This window comes from Crotalus tigris, unplaced genomic scaffold (genome assembly GCF_016545835.1).
Source record: "Crotalus tigris isolate CLP2741 ecotype Arizona unplaced genomic scaffold, ASM1654583v1 scf7180000017614.5298720, whole genome shotgun sequence".
In the NCBI taxonomy this organism is placed as follows: domain Eukaryota; kingdom Metazoa; phylum Chordata; class Lepidosauria; order Squamata; family Viperidae; genus Crotalus; species Crotalus tigris.
This window is the reverse complement of record NW_024096513.1, coordinates 1807672-1830668: the sequence shown is the minus strand read 5'-3', so window position 1 is coordinate 1830668 and position 22997 is coordinate 1807672. Positions and strand designations below refer to the sequence as shown.

General features: G+C 45.9%; 2 protein-coding genes across 28 annotated transcripts in view; both read left to right on the top strand.

The window, feature by feature from the left end:
- Positions 1 to 22997, top strand: part of MACF1 (microtubule actin crosslinking factor 1) — a 223520-nt gene that overhangs the window by 74001 nt on the left and 126522 nt on the right. For all 27 annotated transcript variants that reach the window (XM_039328010.1, XM_039327991.1, XM_039327917.1 and 24 more), the window contains exons 6-16: positions 8702 to 8868; positions 10385 to 10497; positions 11508 to 11614; positions 12242 to 12361; positions 14145 to 14240; positions 15606 to 15733; positions 15918 to 16011; positions 16625 to 16779; positions 18411 to 18702; positions 19820 to 19948; positions 21926 to 22003. In XM_039328010.1, the coding sequence (XP_039183944.1) occupies positions 8702 to 8868; positions 10385 to 10497; positions 11508 to 11614; positions 12242 to 12361; positions 14145 to 14240; positions 15606 to 15733; positions 15918 to 16011; positions 16625 to 16779; positions 18411 to 18702; positions 19820 to 19948; positions 21926 to 22003 (1479 nt within the window). The remainder of the gene's footprint in view (positions 1 to 8701; positions 8869 to 10384; positions 10498 to 11507; positions 11615 to 12241; positions 12362 to 14144; positions 14241 to 15605; positions 15734 to 15917; positions 16012 to 16624; positions 16780 to 18410; positions 18703 to 19819; positions 19949 to 21925; positions 22004 to 22997) is intronic.
- On the top strand, positions 4224 to 6792 carry LOC120301192. The gene has a single exon (XM_039328077.1). It carries the CDS (start codon positions 4587 to 4589, stop codon positions 5826 to 5828), a length of 1242 nt encoding a protein of 413 aa, XP_039184011.1. The 5' UTR covers positions 4224 to 4586; the 3' UTR covers positions 5829 to 6792.

Here is a 22997-nt window from a genome sequence, read left to right as displayed (position 1 = left end):
TTGGGCAAGCAGGGTGGACATTCTGGGTGATCTCTCAGCTGGGTTATTTGCTTGACAATTTTTCATTACCCAAGTAGGTAACATCCTCAGTGCATCTGCAAGAAAACAACCCAGCTCAGAGAGCACCGGAACTCCACAGAGCAACCCTGAGCTAGAGAGGTCTCTTCTGTTGGGATGTGCTTCCGAGGGGAGGGGAGGGTAGCTTCCTAAAGCCACGTGGCTGAGATGCCAATTCTTTTCCAATTAGGAAAAAAGGGTCTACCAAGGACCCAGAAGGGGATGCGGGGTGTGTGTGTGTCTGCATTGAGTGTAATAGAGTTGATATGTTGCCTTTCATGGGGTAAAATGATTTTTTTTTTTTTGGAAAAAAATAAGTTTCAGTAGTATGATTTTTAATTGTTATTTTCTTTAAAACACCTGCCCCAATTGTACTGCTGAATTCCAGCCCCTCTTCATTCCTCTTGCATGGAGAACCCAGCTTTGGGCTTAAGAGGGGCTGAATCCTGACCCTGAGCTGCAACATCATCGGGGCTAGCCCGGGTGTGTTGCTGTAGGTCTTGCCTCCACCTGATGGACCAGTGGGGGGCGGGGGCTACTTAGAAATGCAAAAGGACCAGCATCAATTGACCTGAAAGAAATCCATTACTTATTGTCTGCCAGATAATAGTTCTGTTTTAAAAACCACATTATGTTATTGCATTCAGAGGTTTATCCCACTGCCAACATTTCCTGAAGTGGCTAAGGAATTGGGTGGGTTCTGCAGAAGCTGAGGCAGGCTCAACCTTCATGGCCTTCTTGCATCTGCCAAGGGAGACCAGGTCTGAACTGAGCCAACACCAGTGTGCTGTTCATCCCCTCTGACCCCTCCTCCATTTCTGGCCAGGCAGGCACTAGATGGCACTGCTGCCTCAAGAACACGTGCAGGCGAAATGGGGAGGGGTCTGACTGCAGAGGAGCCCCTGTGAAGGTGCTCATGCCCAGAAGCTTCCTGTTGCTGCTGCTGCTGCTGTTTGGGTGGGGATGGGAAGAATAACTCAGCTAGGCTGGAGCAAAAGACACCTGGGGGGGGGGGGCTCCTCCCAATCCCTCGTGTTTTCTGTAGATCCATAGGAGCTCTTTGAGAGCCATTTGGATTTACTGCTGCTGTTGAGGAGGCCCGGTGCTTCCTTTCTCTCCCATTACACAGGGCAATAATAATTTTCTCCTGAGCCGTCTCAAACAGGGTTCACCTTAACCATTTCAGCTGGTGCAGAATGTGCATTTCCAGAACAGCGCATGCTACGCCTCTGGTCCACGAGTTGTACTGGTTGCCAGTTTGATTCCAGGTCCAATTCAAGGTGCTGGTTTGATCTTTAAAACCCTTCATAACATAGAACCAGATTACTTGTGGAACCATCCTCTCCCCATTAAGTCAGCCTGTCCTGCCTGGTCTGGTAGGGGCCTGCCGTGGGTCCTTGGCAGGTCCCAGGGGGTGGGGGCCTTCCTTGCCATGGCTTTATGGAATATTCTCTCCCCCCTCCCAAAGTGAAGTTAGTTCCATCCCTGCTGATGTTCAGGGGGTCCCCCGAGACCCAGCTGTGTCACCAGGCCTAGGGGTGCCAGGGGACTGGTGAAACATTACAATGGCTTCATCACTGTGGCTGATACTGGCTCTCGCTTATGCTGTATGGTTTTTTAAAATAATGACTGTGTTAAATTTTAACAATGACTGATTTTTTTTACATTTATTGTTTCTAATCTTGTACACTGTCCAAAATAACTGTTTGTGAGATGGACAGTTATATAAATTTGGTAGGTAGGTAGGTAAACTAATCAGAGCAGACAGTTGCCTTTCAGTAAATGCTGGAGGGGAGGGCAAACCCAACGGGATGGCAAAATACAGGAGGAGGATGGGTCCATGGCAGAGTTAATTACATCTGGGTGAAAAGGAAAAGCAGCTTTTCATCTCCTTTCCTAAAAACTAGATTTATTTATTTAATTTTATTTATTTAAAAGATTTGTATGGCTGCTCATCTAAAGCAACTCTGAGCAGCTCCCAACAACAATGGCATGGTGTAAAGGCCTTCCTTTATATGTATGGACCAGCTGATGTCTTTCGTTGTGAAATGCGTGTGTTCAAAAGCACAAATTAATTAAGGGTGATGATAATAGCCTGGAATAAAAAAGAGGGGAGTGAATGTCTTGTGGCTGGCTGATGGTGTGAAGAGCCCGGGCAATCAAAGTGATGCCAGTTCACCTAAAGGGGGATAATTTCTGGTTAATTTGGTGGATAGAAAAAACATCTACTCTCCCTTCTTGCTCAAAAAACGTGGAACTGATGCTCTTCCGGGAAACCCTCCAATGTCAAGGCCATTTCATGGGAAGAGTTGGCTTTGGCCTGCTTTCTTTTCCAAACCAGAAGGAAACCCTCCCTATTCCTCCTGATCTGGACTCTGTGGGGAATCTATGTCTGTGGGTCTGAATTCCCCACAGGGAGCATTGTGGTACTCATTGACCTTTGGCCTTTCGCAGAAATGTTCCTAGACCAGCGTTTCTCAACCTCACCAACCTTCAGATACATGGACTTCAACTCCCAGAATTCCCCAGCCAGCATAGGGAATTCTGAAAAAAGAAGTCCATCTGTACATCTTGAAGTTGTTGAGGCTGAGAAACATTGTCCTCGTCTATTTCACATGTTGGCTGAAGGGGATGAACGAGGAAGAGGCAGGGGGCCTATATTGCTTTCCCCAACTTCAGGAAGTTTCTTGCCATTAAGAAAATTACTTTTCTTTAGACCCAGAAGGCAAATTTGGAAAAAGGAAGTGCAGCTTCTAGTGACCTTTGGCTCCCCCAAATTGAAGTGACTTATTAGATACGGCAGCTGCTAAGCTTTTGGCTCCCCTGTCTCACATTTCTGCTTAGCCTACAGCTAGAATGGCAGTTTTCTACAGAACGGAGGAGAGGCAAAGCCCTGCCCTGTTTATTCCACTAGGCTCCTCCCGCGTTGTAGACGTCCCGTGGCTGGGTTGAGGAAGGAGAGCTCCTGTTAAAGATGCCAGGGCAGCCCTGCTGCATCAGGGCAAGGCCCATCTTGGTCCAGGATTGTTTTTTCCAGTGGCCAGCCTCATGTCTCCGGGGGCTCCACAAGCAGAAGATGGAGGCCTCTCCCTTTCTTGTTCCCTAGCAAGCTGCCGCCTCCAGCCTTGGAGTAACAATTATGAAATCCATCTCCCATCTTTTAAAGTTGTCCAGGTCATGATCTTTATCACATCTTGTGGCAATGATGTCGTTTTGTGCTTCATGAGAAATCCATCTGAGTGGACCTCCAAAGTTCCTTCTAGCTTTTCTGCTATGCATGTTTAAGAAAATACTGAAAGTGTTATACTCTGCAATGCTGTAATGCCGTGAGCCGTGCTCGGTGGCTTTGGTAGGAATTGAGAGCATCCGGTGGACACCAGATTACCTGTTTCTGATGCTGTTTTTTTTACAATTTAAGAAATACCTGGTTGCAAGGGGGGGGGGCAAATGCAGTTACTTTGCGAGATGACACAGGCTCTTCTGAGCTCCAGGCTGCCCATTGGCCGGATGCGCCAGGAGGTGCCCAGTTTCCTCCTCAACATCCAGCCTCCCAAGGAGGGGCAGTCGGGGTCCCGCACTGGTCTCCCGCTGCAGGTCAGAGTGGCCTCTTTTCTCCTCCCTTTGGTTCATACGCCCCGAGGGGAGCTGGATGCAGCTGATGGGGGCCTGGGGTCTGGGTAGTTTGGCTGACTGCGCCCCACTGAATGGGCGTTGAGGCACCCTGGATGCTCCGTGTGGCCGAGGAGCATTGCCAAATACATTTTCCACAATGCTCCTCAGAGCCGAGAGTGGCTTTTCACCCCAGAATGCCTGCCTTGGTGCTTAGAGGCAGCCGGAAGGAGGCTTTCTCTGCTGAGGTTAATCTTCTCCGGCACAAATCCCTGGATGGAGTTTATCCGCCGGCACAGCGGCAGCAGGAGCTGCCGCCTCTCGGTAGCTTTGCACAATGCCTCCTCGGTTTCTTTCTCTTTGGGTGTCTCCCATTCTTCCCCGCTCGCCCTTTCCCACCCCACCTTCCTCTCCTTGTTTTTTGTTGTGCTTTTTTTTTTAACTTTGTCTCCCGATTTCCATCTCTCTGCCTTGGTGCCACACCCCTCAGCAGCCTCTCCCTCCCTCCCTCCCTCCCTCCCTCCCTCCTGCTGCCACCACCGCCTCTGCCTCTGTCTGGCTCTGGCTTTCTCTCTGCCGGGGGAGCCCTCCCATTACCTCATATTTGGAGAGAAGCCGCTGCAGCCAATCGCGTCTCTGGCTGCTTTTGGGTCAAGTGATTTCTGAACTGCAGTGAGGTGCTTTGAATGTCTCTCCCTTCAGCTCCCAGCCTCGTAAGATGGCTGTCTGAAAACGGCAGCGGCTCAGCAGGAGGAGCATCTCGATGTGCGGGTGTGTGTTCGTATTCAAGTGTGAGCGTGCTTGCAGTTGTGTGCATTTTTCAAATGGGCACCTAATCTGATGAAGCAGCTGCAGGGATTTCTCCAGGAGGCCGGTGGCAGCGTCGCTGCATTGCCACTGGAGCCCTGCGCACCACGGAGATGGGAAACATTCTGGGTTGTGTCAAAGAGCTGAAAGAGCCAGCCAGGGAGGTGGGGAACGCTCCCCTTTCCCCCCAGAGGAAAGCTCGCTTCAGGCGGAAGGGGAAGGGAAAGAAGCCGATGGCCCCGGAGACGCCTGATCCAGGAACAGAGAGACGCTCCTCACAGGCTGAGACGGCTGAGCAGCAGGAGGAGAAGGAGGCATCAAAGAAATTCAGAGGGTCTCCTCCTCTGGAGCAGGAGGGAAGGGCTGGAGGCTCCCACCCAAGCACTGCTTCCTACAGGGAGGCTTGGCCACATTTGAAGATGGAGAGTCTGGAGCAAGGACACATCGTGCAGGTGAGGGAGAGGTTTCAGGGGACTCTGGAGCGAGTTCACCTGGTGACAGACAAGACCTTCTCCCTACCTGGAAGCCCAGGAGACTTTCTTGAAGAGGGAGCCACATTCATTGCTCACCTGCTAGACAACCCAGCAGAGCAGAACTGTGAGAAGGTGGCAAGCCAACTGGTGGTTCTTCAGAGGCCGGTGGGTTTGGGCAACAGCCGAGCAGTTCTGGTGCCACTGCCCACGGAGGCTGTGCCTGAAGTACCTGGGGAGAATCGCTTGGGAGACCTGGCAGGGGTGGGCTCTTGGGCTCAGCCAAAGTTGGAAGTCCTACAACAGCAACAAGGAGTGACAACGACGGTGGAAGAGTCTTACAAGAACTGGAGTAGTGAAGAAGGAAATGAGAGTCTATCGAGCACTATTTGGGGAGCTTCTTATACGGCAGAGAAGGGCACAGTCTCAGAGCTGTCCACGCCATCACCTATGGTGGATCAGGTGGAGCTCAAAGGGATGGAGAATCCTCTGCAACCTCCATCTCCGCCAGAAACACCTGTTGTCAGGAGAAAAGATGGCATCAGCACAAAGTTCCCAGCCTCCCAAAGTAGGGTCTCTTTCAGTGGGTCAGCCTCCAGTGCTTTCCAGTCCTCTTCGGGATATGGCAGTGACTCGACGCATCAGCTGGTAAAGACGACTGGGGCTTCATTCTGCAGAGAGAGATGCCCTGCCTCTGGGAGAACGGATGGACCCAATGGGAGAAGAGCCACCAAGGAAAGCCGCAAGCCAGCCAAAGGAGGGGTCAGTGCAGTTTTCCTTTTCCAACTCTTTGAGACTAGGGCAGGACAGAGCAAACCTGAGGTGTTGCAACCATCATGGAAGTCATATATTGGGATTCGGGATGGGATGGGATTCAGCTCCTAGAGTGGGTTTTAACAGCTCGCAGTCTGGATAAATTGGAAGAGCCCCTTCCCGGGCTCTCATTGGGAAGGATAATAAGAGGGAATAATTTGCAAAGTTGCACAATTTCAGCTGTCTGGAATAATTGTAGGAAATCAGTGTGGAAGTAAAAGCAATTCACAAAAGTTTATTTGAGAGATTTTGTTTGGTCTTTTGATCCAGGGCTCAGACCTGGCTTAGATAGTGAGCTCCAGAGAGACCAAATGTGAAGTAAGTCCCCATCTTCTCTTAAAGATGTGGGATGATACACTTCACTGACCATCTCACAGGGTGGCAGTTCCAGACTTCTCTGTCTCCTTAGGAGAGAGATGTGTAGTCTCTTCAACTCAGATCTGTTTGAGGGGGGCATCTTGTGATGGAACATCTTCTAATTTTTAGGGAAATGGGGATATGCTGGGCTGAGCCCTGCTGCTTAGAAAAGTTCTGAAATAAATGCCGATGCAGGAAGGAAGGTTACCTTGCTTGGTCTGACTCTCTACAACAAAGATATTCAGCCTTGTGTCCTTCTGATGTTCTCGGATTTGCTTTCCATCTGCCCCCACCTGCACAGCCAGGGGCTGGAGATGGCAAGAGAGGTCTGGAGGCTCACAGCTGGCTCTGAGGAGCAGAGCTAAGGCCATTCCAGGCTCTCATTGTGACTGTTGCCAAACTGGCCGCTTCTATTGACTTTCTCTCATGTGCGAGCATGCTGGAAACCCCCCTTCAAGTCTTAAAGCAGGCGTCTTCATTCCCAGAGAGTGATAATTGAAAATTTCCAGTGGGGAAAAAAATGGGGGATGATGGGGCAGAGAGCGGTGGAGCCAGTCTAGAAGCACATCATCAGCGTAGATAACCCAGCTGATATGTGCTTTTCAAGAATAATGCCATTTAAAAAAGAATAATAGGACACATTCCTTGTTAGATGGAATTTAAACTCAAAAAATGTTATTGTAGGGCAAATAGAGAGTAGACATATGGGGCTGGAGGTTTTCTTGTAGACCAGAATTCACTTAACGCCCAACAGTTCTTTATCTAAATCAAAAGAAGACTCAGATATTAAGCTTGTCCCCTTTGATCCCAGGCCCCTCCCACCCAACCCTTTCAACCAGTATGGAGGATTGGAGAAGTCATTGGCCAGGCCCAGGAAGACCCAGATTCCTGTCCCACACCATCATAGAAGCTAACTGGGTGACTTTGGCTATCCATTCCCTCTCCATCTCATCTACTACACATGTTTGTTTGATTTTTAAGCTCCCCTATGCTTTTGAGAAAGCTGGGTTGCTTAGAGTCTGGTCTGTTTCACCATTTCAATAGGGTGAACATACCTGGATGGCTGGTAAGAGTCCTTCCTTCCTCACTGGCTTTTTTCCATTTATCTATCCAACACTGATAACCAGGTAAAGTAGATCAGAGAAAGGAGAAATGCTATCAAATTTTAGGGCTGTTCCTCTTTCCCCATGACTCCTTGGTATCATCCAAAACAGCTTTCCAGTTCTTCCTCCTCTCAGCTTCCTACCCCTTGCCATTCACAAGTTTGCTACTGGGCATTTCTGAAGAGATGTAAACATCATCCAGCAGAGAGAAGAGGCTGTTCTCATGTCCATATTCTGGGGAAGCCAAAGGTCTCTAGGGATTTGTTTTGTGAAGGAACAGGCCTGTTAGGAAAGCTTTCTTGGAGACCCACAATGGATGACTTCTGTCCTCCTACAGGTGCTGTTTGGTGTGGGTGCGGGTAGAGGTTAAGGATTTGGGATCGTGGTGTTTGACTGCCAGCCTGTGTTCGTGGATCAACAGTGACTTCGGCTGTCACTGGGCTGGTTTGCTTGGTCACACAACCAGTAAGGGCCAAAGTAGTGTTGCAGGATGGTCCTGCTTAGTCCAGGTAGCAATTGTGTGTGAGCAATACAGTCTCAAGGCTGGGAAAAGGACAGTCCCAATGGGCCTGCTGACTCAAAAAAGCAGGAGGAAGAGGTTTAAGATTTAAACCTTGAGTCTTAAGATAGAGGGCTTGAAGAAGTTGGTAGTGGATGGCTTGGCCTGCCTGTTTGGACAAGACTAGAAAACAGCTTGGTGACGTTTTAACTTTTGCTTTTTGATCTGTGACAAGTTCTGGGCGAGGGAGATCCGAATGCCAGGCTCTCTTCAGACTCTGTTGAAATGGGCAGCTCTGAGACATTTGAGCCTCAGCAAGACAGGAGCTCTTATGCAAGCAGACCCAGCTTCCTTCTCACTCGCCGTCCCCGCTTTGTCTGTGGTTCTTCAAGGGGAGAGAAGGTACCTGCTTATGAGCCGCAGTCTAGCTTTTTATTCAAGAATAAAGGCTAGGATTGTACAGTGGACAGGAAGGAGGGAAGCAAGAAATTGCCCGTCAAGAGACAGTTCTGTTTATCTCATCAATGACAGCTTAGGTCAGGTAGAAGGAAACCTGGGAAGGACTGTTTCAAATCACTCAGATGAGTGCAGAGCATTCCTTTTGCGGTTTCCAAGACTCTGCCTTTACCCCAGTCTAACATTAAAGAGATCTTTCTAAAATCTGAGTAATTCTTGCTTCCTTGAGTTTGATCAGTTGGGTAGGCTTGGTAGGATTTTTGTATCATAGTGCATCACGTATTCTCCTCCTCCAGATGACAATTCTCTCTCGTTTTGTTGGGTTTTGTGAAGAAAACTGCCCCAAAGAGCCACATCACATGAATCCATCTCATTTTTTTTCCCCTTGAAACCCAACACAAACCACCTGCTTCACAACCTCAGGAGTCCTCTTGTCTCAGTGCCTGGCTGGGCCTCCTCTGCTACTGGAACATGGGCTGCTCTGTGGGTGTCCACCTAATGGCCTTGCGGACCTGTTTGTTATCTTTCAGATCTCTGACATCTACATCAGCGGAGAGTCAGGGGACATGTCCGCTAAAGAAAAGCTCCTTTTGTGGTCACAGAAAGTAACGGCTGGTTACGTGGGAATCAAGTGCACCAACTTCTCTTCCTGTTGGAGCGACGGGAAGATGTTCAACGCTGTCATCCATAGATATCGGTAGGTAGAAGCCCTCTCCTCCGTCTCAACCACGTAAGGGAAATTTGTCCAAAATAGGCGACACTTCTAATGCTGGAATGAGCCTGATTTGTATTTTGCAACTGGATATGTCCAGGGTGTCAATGAGCTCCTAAGCCACTTTTTCTGACTAATTGATTTCATTGAATTCAACCTTTTGTTGAATTTTATTTTTTTCAACCTTTATTGAAAGATTTTTTTGTGTGTGCAACCAGAAGCAGCCTGGAAGCACATTAAAAAGCTGCCGGCTCACTTGCCTTTTTTTGCTGCCGTACGCTTAACCCAGCTCTGTGTAGAGGCCATAAAGAATTTGGGATCAAAACCCTACAGCCAGTCAGACCCCAGGATGTCTCTGGAGTGTCACCGAGGGGCTTCCTTCTGTAGTGGCGTCCCCACCTCTTCACCCCTCCAGTTCCCAAAGCTTTTCTTGTAAGAAGACCTCTCCCTTCACCCAACCCTTCTCGGTACCAAAGCCAGATGAATGGTTTAATTTCTGGGGTGTTTTCCCATCACCCCTTTTCACTCTGAATAACAGTGATGTGCTGGCTGGGTTTGATTTATTGTTTTTGTGTCTTTCCCAAACCACTTAGAGACAGTTTGTTTAAAAAAACCTCTTAGAAAATACACTAAATAATGCTAGTAATTTATTAGTAGCCAATGCGAGTGCCTCTACTAGTAATAATAATAACCGTTTAAGAGCACCCACAGAGCTTTCTCTGAATGCCAAACAAGACCAACAACCCTAAAAAAAAGGTGAGTGGCCCCACCTGAATGCACAGGCAGCCACTCTGAGATGTGATTCTGCAGCTTCTTCTGATTCTTGAGAGGTTCACAGGGGCGAGGCAACCTCCACTGAGTAGGGAAAGGGAAGTTTCAGTGATATCCACAAACCCCCATCATTGCAGCTCATCATATTAGGACGAGAAGAGATTAGCTTGCCAGCAACGAAACATTTGGGCTTGCTTTGTTTTCAGGCTCTGGGCCAAAATCCCAGAACCACCAGTCAACACCACTGAGAATATAACAGTGAAAAGAAAATGGATGTAGTTTTCATAGGCAAATTTTGGTTAGAATCCCTCCATACTGAGAAACTTTAGAGTGATTCCACCTTAAGAGAGGCTTTAGGTTTGGAAACGGTTCTGATTGCAGGGAGTTGGGAGGTGGGTGCTTAAGAAATCAGATAACTTTTGTATGAAGAGGTAAGAGGGTCCCACAGACCTTCCCCAAAAGGAGGATGGAGCTGCCTTTGCACAAGGAGGGCTTCCCTGATAGAGAAGGACGCCATCGGCACCCTGGCCTTCTCAGCACGCCCTCCTCAGAAGTTAACCATTGACGGATGTCCCTTCGCAAATCATCTACATTCACAGAGGCCTTCTGGTAACGTCTGTGTCCCCAGGTGGAGAATGGGATGAGGCTGTTCCTTCTCTTCTTTAGCAGATGTGTATTGCTTGCTTGCAAGTGCTGAATCATCATAGTTTGGTTTATCGGTTTCCTACAGACCAGATCTTGTGGACATGGAGAGAGTGTACATTCAAGGCAACCGAGAGAATCTGGAGCAGGCCTTTGAGATTGCTGAACGGCTGGGGGTCACCAGGTTGCTGGATGCAGAAGGTGATTGAGGGAACAGTGGCGGGAGGTTGTATCTGGTGGAGATAAGTTAAGAAAGTTGGGCCCTGGAAGACAAGAGAGTTTAGATGTGGAAGTGACCAAACCAACTAGGTTTACAACACTGGCAGCATGTCAGGTAGGACCCTCCTTCACTTCTCAGCATCCTGGTGTAGCTTGAGAAGTTTAACCAGGGCCTCCTCCACAGCCTGAGCTACCCCCGTGTGGTTGCTTAACAACGGCAGTGGGCTAGGGAGCTGGGATTGTAGCTGTTGAGTGAAATGGTCATAGTGGTGCCTTGCATAACGAAGCAATGTCTTATGACCCAAATTGTAGGCTCAATTGTGGTCATATGTTGAGGACCGCTTATATTACTATTATCTAGCATTACTGATTTCCAAAGCACTTTTAAGAATTTGCTTCCATTAAAAAGCCAACATTGCCCCAAGAGGCATCTAGGCCTCTGGGCTTTCTGGAGACACTTAATTGATTAAAATAGATCTGCACTGATTCTTGTAGAGCAGTGGTTCCCAAGCGGGAGTGGGAGATGATATTCTAGGGAGTGCGAAAACTTGGGTTTTCAAAATTATCGTGTTTATGTATAATTTGTTCCTGTTATTTCAAATGTTTGTAAAGGCTGTGAGAATATATGAGAAGCGTTCTAGGGGTGTGGGGTATAGAAAAGGTTGGGAACCGCTGCTGTAGAGCTGAAGTTTACATTTAGTCCCAGTCTGAACAGTGCATCATATAGCTTCTTGTGAACTGTGCAACTTGAGATTACAGATGGAAAGAACTCTTTCTTAATTATTTTGCTGAAGAAGGAGAGAGAATGTTATTCATTGTAGGTAAAAAATCACCACTTCAGGGCAGAAGAGAGAAAAGAATATCTTCTTGGTTCATAAGAGAATTTATATTCCATGGTGGAGCACACCATAATCTTGAGTCCCTTATATGAAATGTGAAATAATGCTGTCATGAAAAAGCTTTAGAAACAAGTCATTGTTTCTTTTTTTCAGATGTTGATGTCCCTTCACCAGATGAAAAATCTGTTATAACTTACGTGTCTTCAATTTATGATGCCTTCCCCAAAGTCCCGGAGGGAGGAGAAGGAATTAGTGCCACTGTAAGTTTTGCTACTCTTTGTTCAGCCTGGAGGGTTCACTCAACATTTTGCTTTTCTTAGCACTGTTGTTTCCAAGTGAATGATGTCACTGTGTACCTATGCGGGCAAAGGCAATGAACTGATGTGGTAATATGGACTTGTGCAGTAAAAGAGCTGTTTTGAATTCTTTAAGAGCTGAGTTGAAGATAATTGGAAAAGTTGCTGTCCAGCTTCAACTTTCTCATCTTTATATTATGTGTGAGATGTGTTGGGAGAGAATTGACAGTTGTGGCCTGGGTCATCTGGCAGATGTCAGGTTAGAAAGTCAGCTGTGTTTCTATGTGATCCTCTTCCTTGCTGCCTCTTGGTGGAAACTCAGCTTTTAGGAAGTGAGGATTGTTCTTCGGCTTCCTCTCCTGCATTGAGAGGCAGGCACTGAGATCCCATCTTGCCCAGCTGTTCCTTGGCTGCACTGGAACCTTGGCGCTGGCCTTGGGCCATTTTGCAGAGTGAACAGAAAGTGTGCATTTCAGTGTTTATTTTTTTTTCCCCATTTTGATGGTTCTTCTTCAGCAGGATGTTTTTACTTGGTGTTTCCTTTCCTGTCAGTGTCACTTGATTGTCCTTGATTTTCCCTTTTTCTTGTAGGAAGTAGACACAAAGTGGTTAGAATATCAAACCTGTGTGGACACACTCATCAGCTGGACCAAGCAGCATACGATACAGATGTCTGACAAATCTTTTCCCCAAAACCCTGTAAAGCTCAAGGTAAGTTCTGGCCAGTTTTCCTCTTATCAAATCTGGAATAGCTCCTGATTTTGTTGCTGCACCGTCATTTGTGGAAGCTCCCTTCTGTCCAAAATACAAACCTGGTTGATTCTGTGGCTTTGGTTGAGCTTAGTTGTGGATCACATCCCAACTCAGAGGGTCGGTTATCTGGGGTTGAGGACACCAGACTGGAAACCAGAAGACAGTGAGCTCCAGTCCCTCCTTAGGCCAGTCCCTCTCTCTGAGCCTAGCCCACCTCACATGCTTGTTGTTGAGAGCAAAGTAAGAGGAGGAAAGTATTGGGTATGTTTGTTATTTAATAAAAGTAATAAAGGGATAATAATTTTATTTTAAAAAACTGAAGGCCCAATCACCACAGCCCCTGAAGTAACATGATGCTTTTTGTTTTGGAGAGGGTCTTAGAAATAGTTTCTTTTTATCTCTGTTTTCTGATGTGCAATCTCTATTTGGGCTCCGGCCTGGGGACAACCGGGAGTGCTCCCAATTAGAGGCAGCACAGTCTCTGGAGTAGCAGAAAGAAGAGGAAAACATTTGGCCACAAGGGAGAAGACTTCTGGTTGTTTGCTGCTATTGGAACTGAGGTTGGGGGGAGGCAGGGAATTGGTCCTCCTCTAGGAGTGATGGTGTCTTGCGAGGCTGCTGTTGTGGAGGGGAACAACTTCTCGCCTCCCCTTTCCTTTGGGGCAGAGAGATGAAACGGTGAGAGGAAGCAGGATTAGTTGTTTGTTGGGAACAGGAAGAAGGGGAATGTGTGTGTTTTTTTTGGGGGGGGTCATCCTTCTGCTCCTCTTGGCAACTGAAGTGGAATGAAAGACTCTGAGAAGCATTTGGCTGCCTGGCTTTTCCTGCTTTAGCTAAGTGCGAGGAAAGAGGCTTGCTCTGGTTATTTATTTTATATGCCACTACAGTCCACAGACTTTAGGGGATGCACGATGTCATCTAAAGCCCACCTTAAAATATCGGAATGGATAAAACAGAAGGTTGTCCACAATACCTCATTGAAAGGCCCTTTGGAGGGGGAAAAAAAAAGATTTTTAGCACCTCTGAAATGTCAGAAGGGGAGGACATTAATCCACCATATGAGGACCATTACAGAAAATGTCTTTTTGTGGGGATGGGAATCTCTTAGCTATCTGGACTGGGCGGGCAGCCTCGGACATAATAAGGCAGATTCTGATGTACCCTGGCAGTAGGCCATGGGTGGCTGTATCGTCATTATTTTGATTGAATCCTGAAAATTACTGGTAACTGGTACAACAATGGGCATCCCTCTGCGTGAGCTGATTTTTCCAGCTGCATTAACGGCAGCCCCTTAACTGCATTAAGGGCAGCCTCACTTAAAGAGTGTTGCAGTAGTCTGCTTATGTGATGATCAGGATGTGAGTTCTTGTGGATTTAGAGTCAGGAACAAGAATGATCCAGAGGAACGTAACAAAGAATAGACAGGCCGCAGGATTGCAGGAAAGAAACTAACAGTTGGAAAAGGATTGAACAGAAGGTCCTGGGAAGCTGCCTTCTGCTGAATGAGGCATCAGCCTGGCTCTCTGTGAGAGACTGAGGAGGCCAGGAAAGGATTGAAAGTCAACACAGGCCCAAATAATCAAGAGGCAGAGCCAGCATTGGCAGCGAGAAGGGAGCTGTAGGGAAGCTACCCTTTATGATCTCACTTCTGGCTTCTAAGAACTTTCTGCAGATCAAAATATGATGCATCTCGCCTTCTTCAAGAAACATGATTCATGGATAAATCCCTCTGATTTTGCAGGCACTTTATAATCAATATATCCACTTTAAAGAAACAGAAATCCCAGCAAAACAGTTAGAAAAAAGAAGCATTGAAGAGTTATACAAATTGCTGGAGGTAAGAAACTTCCATAGATGTATTTTTTTCCCCATATATTTTATTGATTTTTTTAAACATAAATCACTTAATAGTTGGTAAACAGTGTGTTTGCTGGGTTTACATTTGTAAAGAAAAATCATTAACAATTGGTTTCTAGAATCCATAATCCACATAGTACATTTAGTTGATTTCCCCTTTCCCCCAAAATGTCTTCTTTGCAAACCTTGAATTAAGGCTTTCCCCAAGACGAATGGAACGACCGCCGTCATTCCAGAGTCGCGGGGGAACCCTTCTTTCTTCGCCGCCTCTCCAGGGCAGCCTGGACCCATTAGGGTCTCCAGGCAGGATGAAAATTAGCCACGGGTGCGGCGGTTCGCAAGCCCGTGACCAGTCGCTACCGCGCAAAACCAGAAGTTTCCAGATTTGCATAGATGTATTGGGGTATCTTATAACAAGGGTTGCAAATTACCACTGTGATTTGGTAATTTTTGACTTTTAATGGATGGCCCAGAATTTCAGTTCTGCGTTCCCTTAAATCTGGCACATGCGTCTCAGTTACAAGTAAGCATTGAGTTCAGCTTTGCACACAATTCTCCCAGGGAAATTTTATAGCATGAACCGAGTCTCTGTTCTAATTCTCTGTAGTACTAAATATGCAGGGCCAGGAGCAGTTTTCCTGGGAAGACCATTTTAGGGGAGCGTGGAAGATTAAGGAAGGTGGTGGATCAGGCCCTTCTTCTTCCCCAAGTAGGCTGCTGCCAAATTCTGGGGCCACAACTATATCTCCCTCTCTTAGCCTGACCTCTGGCTGCTGCTCCCTAATTGTTTTCCATGACTGAAATTTAGTTCAAACTCAGCTTGGTGAATTTAGACCATACCTACTATCCCTTAAGTTATTTAAGACTTTTCTTACCTGCTAAATTTTGTCCAAACAGTATTGTTGGGCAAGATACAATTGTTGCAGAGGAGAATTTCCTGGTAGGTAATTCTCATTATCTCCAAGAAACAATGGATGGAAACTAATCAAGGAGAGAAGCAGCCTGGAATTAAGAAGAAACTTCCTAACAGTGAAGACAATTAACCAGTGGAACAGCTTCCCTCCAGAGGGTTGTTGGTGCTTCATCACTGGAGGTTTTTAAGAAGAGACTGGACAGTCACTTGTCTGAGATGGTATAGGATCTTCTGCTTGAGCAGGGGGCTGGACTAGTTGATCTCCAAGGTTCCTTCCAGCTCTATTCTGATTGATTGATTTGCTGCACCTCATCCTAGACAAAAGAATGCATAATTTGGGTCTCAAAGCCCAGGAGAGGACCTCTTTCTACTGGATGTGTCCCTGGTCAGGCTCAGGAGAAACTGCTGCTCCTCCTCTGTTGTGTTTTCCAGGCCTGGATTGAATTTGGCCGTCTGAAGCTGCCGCAGGGCTACCACCCCAACGACGTGGAGGAAGAATGGGGAAAGCTGATCATAGAGATGCTGGAGCGCGAGAAGCTGCTTCGACCGGCTGTGGAAAGGTGAGCCCCGTGCTGGGCAGTGTGAGGGCTGGGAAAGTTTCTTCTCTATGTTGCGAAGCCTGCTTAAGTTAAACTCTTGTCTTGCAAGAAAACAAAAATAAACATAAAGTAAACATTTTTTTACTTAGAGAAAGAAGTGGCTCATCCATTCTCTTAGAAATAGCGACTGATGCTTATTTTGCAGACTGGAGCTGCTGCTGCAGAGAGCAAACAAGATTCAGAATGGGACCCTCAGCTGTGAGGAAAAACTCACCTTGGCCCGGAACACGCTGCAGGCCGTAAGTCTCTGCTCTGGGCCTCCCTGTGGCCCTTCTTCACTCCCTCCCTTGCAGCCACTGGGGGTGGCCTCCCCTTTGGTCTCTCGGGGCCACGGACCTTCCTTTCTGGCCTTTGAAACAGTCTCCCATGTTCTTGGAGTCTGTCATTAGAAAAACAGAGCTAGGGAACCAGCTGCTAATTAAGTGTGCCAGACATTTCACCATTTGTAGCTGGAAGTTGCTTTGTCTGCCTGCAGTCGCTTCCTGCTTGTAGGACCTCCTCTTGCTCTGTCCGTGGCCCCTGTGCTTTCCTTAGGCTCCCATACGTTGCTTCTTGCTCCCTTCCATCTTCTGGTTATCTCCTCCTCCTCCTCCTCCTCCTGTTTCACTGTCTCTCCTGTTCCACCGGCCCTTTCTTCTCTTGCCTTTATCAAGCATTGCAGCCTTTCTTGCTCCATGTGCGGAAATGCTCTGGTCTTTGACAACCCTTCAGAGAAGCCATCCCGCATCACACTGTACTCTCGGCTGACACCTTTTTAAAGATCGGTTCCCTTTCATGACTTCAGAGTTCCTCTGCCAGAGGTTTTGGGCATCTTCCTCGAAGAGAGAATAACCTTGAATTATCTCTTGCCAGGATGAAACACACTTGGAGTCGGGCCAGCCAGTGCAGTATGAATCCGACGTCATCATGTACCTCCAAGAGTGTGAGGGACTCCTCCGACTGCTACAGACGGATGTTCAGATACTCCGGGATGAGAATTATTACCAGTTGGAGGAGCTGGTCTTCAAGTGAGTGATGTTTGTGGACAGCTGAACTTAGAAAGGAGCATTTAAGAGCACGTAGAACAGTACAGAAATAAAGTTTCATTTCAAGTCTGGGGAAAGGGTGGGTCCTCCATCTTCCAAAGGACACTTGGGGACCTTGTAATGCTTGGACAGGCCCCGTAACATTCCAGCTGACCGATTCATACTGAATTTATACTGTGCTGCACTCTCATGGGAATCATTTCATACAAGTATAAATGTTATGATATCTGCAGCCCAATGAAACCCAAAAACATAAAGCACACAAACTGGGATACGTCTGGTCACATAATGCCTCGATTTACAACTACAACTTATGACCATAATTCTGGGCTTAATCATGGTCATGTCAAGGGCTTTTTCATTTTTAACAATCTGTTATATTTTAATAGTGATTTTATGTATAGTTGTTTTATTGATTGTTGTACTCCACCTAGAGAGACCTTTTGTGAGATGGATGGCCATATAAATGGGATTAATAAATAGAGAGTCAGGAAGTTTCCAGCACTCTGTTTGCAGTTTTGTGTGTATATGTGATTCTCTGCCCACCTTGCCTCTTCAATGAACCAATCAGAATAGAGCTGGAAGAGACCTTGGAGGTCTTCTAGTCCAACCCCCTGCTCAAGTCAGAGACCCTAAACCATTTCAGACAGTCTCTTCTTAAAAACCTCCAGTGATGAAGCACCCACAATGTCTGAAGGCAAGCTGTTCCATTGGTTAATTGTAATTGTTAATTACTGTTAGGAAGTTTTCCTTAATTCCAGATTGCTTCTCTCCTTGTTTATTTCCATCCATTGTTTTTTGTCTTGCCTTCTGGTGCCCTGGAAAATAAGTTGACCCCCTCCTCTTTGTGGCAGCCTCTCAGATACTGGAATACTGCTATAATGTCCCCCCCAGTCCTTCTTTTCTCTAGACAAGCCAAACCCAAATCCTGCAACCGTTCTTCATATGTTTTAGTCTCCAGGCCCTTAATCATCTTAGTTGTTCTTCTCTGCACTTTTTACTTCTTTTTTGTAATGCGATGACCAAAACTGGATGCTGCATTCCAGGTGTGGTCTTACTAAGGCTTTATAAAGTGGTACTAATACTTCACGTGCCTCTGTTTATATGCAACCAAGGATTGTATTAGCTTTTTTGGCTGCTGTTGCACACTGCTGGCTCATATTTAAGTGATTGCCCACTAGCACTCCAAGGTCTCTCTCACAGTTACGGTTTTTGAGCTGGGTTTTGCCTAATCTGTACTTGTACTTTTGGGGTTTTTTGCATAAGGGTAAAAAGTTTTCTCCCTATTAAATTTCATTTTGTTGGATAGGGCCCATTGTTCAAGTCTGCCAAGATCCATTTGGATCCTAAGCTTGTCTTCTGGGTGTTGGATATTCCTGCCAGCTTAGTGTCATCTGCAAATTTGATGACTTCTCCTTCTATTCCCTCAGATAAGTTATTTATGAAGATACTGAAGACTACTGGGCCTAAGACAGAAGCTTGTGCTACCCCACTGCTTAGTTCCCTCCATGTAGATATAGTAACATTAAGGACTACTAATTGAGTACAGTTTGTCAGCCAGTTACAAACCTATCTGGTGGTGGTGATGTCTATCTTGCCTGATTCTCTCCCAGGATTGTGCGGCTTCAAGATGAATTGGTAACTTTGAGGCTGGAATGTACCAATCTTTACCGGAAAGGTCACTTCTCCTCCCCCTCCTCCTTGGACTTGGCACAGCCTTCCTCCTTGAGCACTAGACACTTGAAGGCGGAACCTTTGCTAAAAGGAACGATTGCCACTCCTGCCTCTACCTCCTGGATTCGGAAGCCAATGACTCGTGTGGAGTTGGTGGCCATTTCATCCTCTGAAGATGAGGGCAACCTCCGCTTTGTGTATGAGCTGCTCTCTTGGGTAGAAGAAATACAGGTGCGTGGCATGATGGGAAGGACATCAGGTGATTGGTCTGATGGTATTCAGACAAAGTGCTGAACTAGGTCAGTTACTGCCCTTGTGCACCATGCTAAGTTGGCTAATGTTGAACTTGATTAGATTTTGGGGGGGGGGCTTAGTTTGTTGTATGAACACAGTTCGTGTCTAGTATGGTATGTCATTACAAACTTAGAAAATAGGTTTCTTCAATCACCAGATTAGGTATGTTGTATGAATCCAATCTGTGGGTGTAACCATTTGAAAAAAAAAAAGTTAATCACATTCTAAGATTCCATGAATAGATTTTTAAATGGTTTGATTATTTATTTTGTTTATACACTCTAGATTATGGAAGTATAATAAAGGTTATTTTGTGTCATTAACAAAAACTTCATACAAAGTAAAGAGAAAATTTTCTGGACAGCAGAATCTATATACTATAAACTCTCCTGTTTGTCTGTGTGTAATCTTTATCAGGGTGAAACATTGCATTGTAGGGCAATAATTTTGAACCCTTGTATCTCAAATGGGCTAACTTTCAGATTGCATCCAAAACCCAGAACCCATGACCCCCCCTGAACTGAAATTTAGCCAATTTTATAAAACATGTTATGACATAATACAAAATGTTATATTTCCTATGGTGAAGTCTTGATGCTTGACTGTGCTATACAGTACAATACTTTCAAGGCAGACACATCTCTGAATATCTCCCTGAATCTTTAAGAACTTTTCCAGTACATTTAAAGCTCTGCTATTGTTGTAAGCATTGAAAATTCTGATAAAGAACTATCTCTGAAATGATGACCCAGCGGTTGGGTCACAGGTTGTCTTGTTGCTCTTAAAAGTGATCTGACTTTTGGAGCTTCTCTTTTTATAAGCCCCAGAGAGATCGGGGAAAGAACAAAGAGAAGGTACAGTGAGGGGATTTTTGTTTGCACTGCTACAATAAACTTGGTACACAACACAAGTAGGCCAGTTTGCCTTGAAAAACATTATTTGGCCAATTTATTGTAAAAGTTAGGCAAATTTGGGAAAGATTTCCACTGACTTTCTTTCTGTTGCCCAATGTTCTAAATGTATTGAGAGGTGGCTCCTTTTGATGGCCTTTCAGATGAAGCTGGAACGATCTGAATGGGGGAATGACTTGCCCAGCGTGGAAGCCCAGCTGGAGGTTCAGTGCCAAGTTCACAGTAGTGTGGAAGGCATGGGCTCCAGCGTGAAGGAGGCCAGGATGTACGAGGTGAGCAGACCCATCTGAGCCATTCAAGACTGCTTTGAAGACACTGAGAGGCACCCAGATTGGACAAAGTGGGATTATGTTTGCCCCATTTTCAGAGCTGAGGACATTTCTAATTGGGTTGATTTTCTCTAGAACTTGATAACTTTTTTCTTGGTCTATACTATTGTATTCACCTCACTTCAACTTATTCCTCCAGATAAAATTGATGGCCAATGCAACAACTGCAAAAGATATTTATCGCTATGTATTATGCTTGGCTTTTCACTATGAGACTACAGTTGGAAACCAGGTGTTTTCGTAGGCCATCTCTCCTTCTTACAGCAGGGCCTCTGAGTAGGCAAGTCTAGTAGTAGGGCCACCATTATGTCACTTTTGTGTCCATCTGTTATCGGGCAAACATCCAAAGTATCTTGCCCTTTCCCGTGTCTGTTTAATGTTCTTTTTGATAGCATCTTTGAAGCTAGTCCATCATTAATATAACTTCTGATCTGATCTCTTGAGTTCTTGCTTTTAAGCATTTGTCTTTCTATTGCCTGTTGCATCACTTGGAGCTTTTCTGCATCTGCATTCTATTCTTCACTTTATTCTGAATTTAGTTATATAAAGAATGCAGGTCTAGTTACAGGAATACATGAGTTTTTCTGGGCCCTGCTTTGCCTTTGATCTCTGTGCGGCCAAAAGCTCCCTCCCCAAAGATTGGGGGCGGGAGGGGAGCTAAAGTCATTCATTGGTATTTAAATGTATTTGAAACAAAATCTAGCGAATGTGATTACTGTCTAATCCTAAGTTTAGCCATTTCCCCCTTCTGTCATATTAAACATTTCAAAGTGATGGGGACGTTCTGAGGGCTGTGCTCTGAGGAAGCAGGCTGTGCACAGATGCTCCGCTCTTGGACCCGGCGGGTGAGACGGGTTCCGCTAGCATCACCCAAAGGACATCTGAGAGTCTGTCTTTCCACGAGAGTCATTCTTCATGCCTGGGAAGAGGGAGGGAGTGGCCCTCTTCCAGAATTGGCTGGACCTTTCCCCCTCCAAAGTAATCTGTTGAGTTACTAACTGGGTTTGTCCAATAATCTAGGCCAGAGGTAGGCAACTTTGGCTCTTTTATGACTCGTGGACATCAACTCCCAGAATTCCTGAGCCAGAGCCAAGGTTGCCTACCCCTGATCTAGGCCCAAAGGAGGTGTGATGGTTTCTGGTTCCCGCATGTGGTGGGAACTCAGCCATTCTCTTTGCATGTTGAAAGGAAAAATGAGAACAAGTAGGAAGGCTTTCTAGTTGATTCTGCTGCCTTTGAGCTGGAAAAGGAGACCATGCATTAAAAGGCAAGTCTTCCTACCTGGCCTATCTTTATTCCAGGTCCTTATCTCAAGGGCAGAGAAGACACAAAGCAGCTGGGACTTATCCTCAAAGAAAGAATCAAGAAAATAAATGGTTTACTTTTTCATAGTGTAAATTGGTCTCTAGAGCAGGGAAGGATCGTTATTTTCCTCTGCTTTTTTTTTCTTTAATGTTTTTCTGAACCTCATGAGGGCTAGGATCACAGAATCACCGCCGGGTGACCATCAGAGTGAGTAGCACCACAACATTGGGCCAATTAAAAACAATTTATAAGTTTGCTTATTTCTTTACAAACTCTGAAAGGTGTTTGTTTTAACACCTACCTCAATATTCAAATACAACTTGAGTATTTAAGAAGGCAAAAATGAAAAAGCAACCTATATTGCTGAAATAAGTGGTTTTGATGGCTGATCCTGAAAGACATTCTGGGCTTTGCAAAAATTGGTCCAGGGTTTGCGTGTGGGCTGCAGATTGCCCACTTCTGCCCTGACTGGACTTGAGCTGCATTGTCTATTAAATTATGTTGAGCCCATTGTGTGTAATTTTGAAAAGAGGAGGGAAGAAAGAAATTCAAAGAAGCCATCACGTCTAACACATGCATTTCCAATCAGCCCTTTTTGTCCTCTTCTCCGTTTAGGGTAAAATGTCTCCAAATTTCCGAGCCAGCTACACTGAGACCCTGGGGAAACTGGAGATGCAGTACTGCAAACTGATGGTGAGTATCTTTGGCAGTTTCTTTCCGGGGCCAAAAGGATATCTGAAAATGTTGTTTTGCAACATTTTTTGAAGCTCTAACAGAAGTGCCAGGGCCAATAGAGGAGAATCTCTGTGGCTCAAGGTTGAGCTGGGGAGTCCTTGGTGCTCTCCAAGCTTGATTGTTTTCTTTCAGACATTTCATTATACAAGTGGGCAACATGCAACCCGAAACAAGTAGGTCATGTGAGAGCCGGCTGGGTGACTTTGGGCCAGTAACTCTCTCAGTCCAACTTACCTCACAGAGAGGAGGAAAGAGTATTAGGTGTGTTTGCTGCTTTGAGTAATTGTAAAGTAATAAAGATAGCATAAAAATCAAAAAAATAAACATGAAATAAATAAATAAACAATAGACCAAGCCAAATCTAAAACTGCTAGAGAATTTCTGGAAGTCTGGTGCTCTGCCAAATTGGCCATCAATAGACACATAGACATAAACACTGTCTACATACTGTGCAAAAGAGACAATCAACAAAGCAAAAAGGGGACAAAAAGACCCAAACCCCTCCCCACCAGCAATTAACGCCCGGATGAGCATAGATTGACCCGTGATTAACATCAGACCAACAATCAAGGAGTAAGCAATGTCCCAATTAAGGAACTGCCAAGCAAGCCAGTAGTAAACTGCCCAATCAAAAAGCCTCTAAGACCACCGCAGCCAACACTGGCAGGGCGGCCACTAGAACGTGAAGTGAGAGCAACCCCCCTCCTTCCTTCCTAGCACTGATGAGGTCCCCTAGTTTGGGTAACGAATCATCTGCAGGAAAACAGCCAAGCTGGGAGAGCACCAAGGACAATTCCTCCTCTGCCCTGAGCTACAAATATTTTCCTTTATCGAAAAACGTCCTCAAGCGCCAGCTGTCTTTCTAGGGCTCCTTATAGCACTAAAGATGTCACCTAGTCGGGTAACGAATCATCTGCAGGAAAACAGCCAAGCCCAGAGAGCACCAGGAATG

Excerpts from the sequence above, each read along its gene's own strand:
- LOC120301192 (XM_039328077.1), top strand. The coding sequence starts at position 4,587 with ATGGGAAACATTCTGGGTTGTGTCAAAGAGCTGAAAGAGCCAGCCAGG.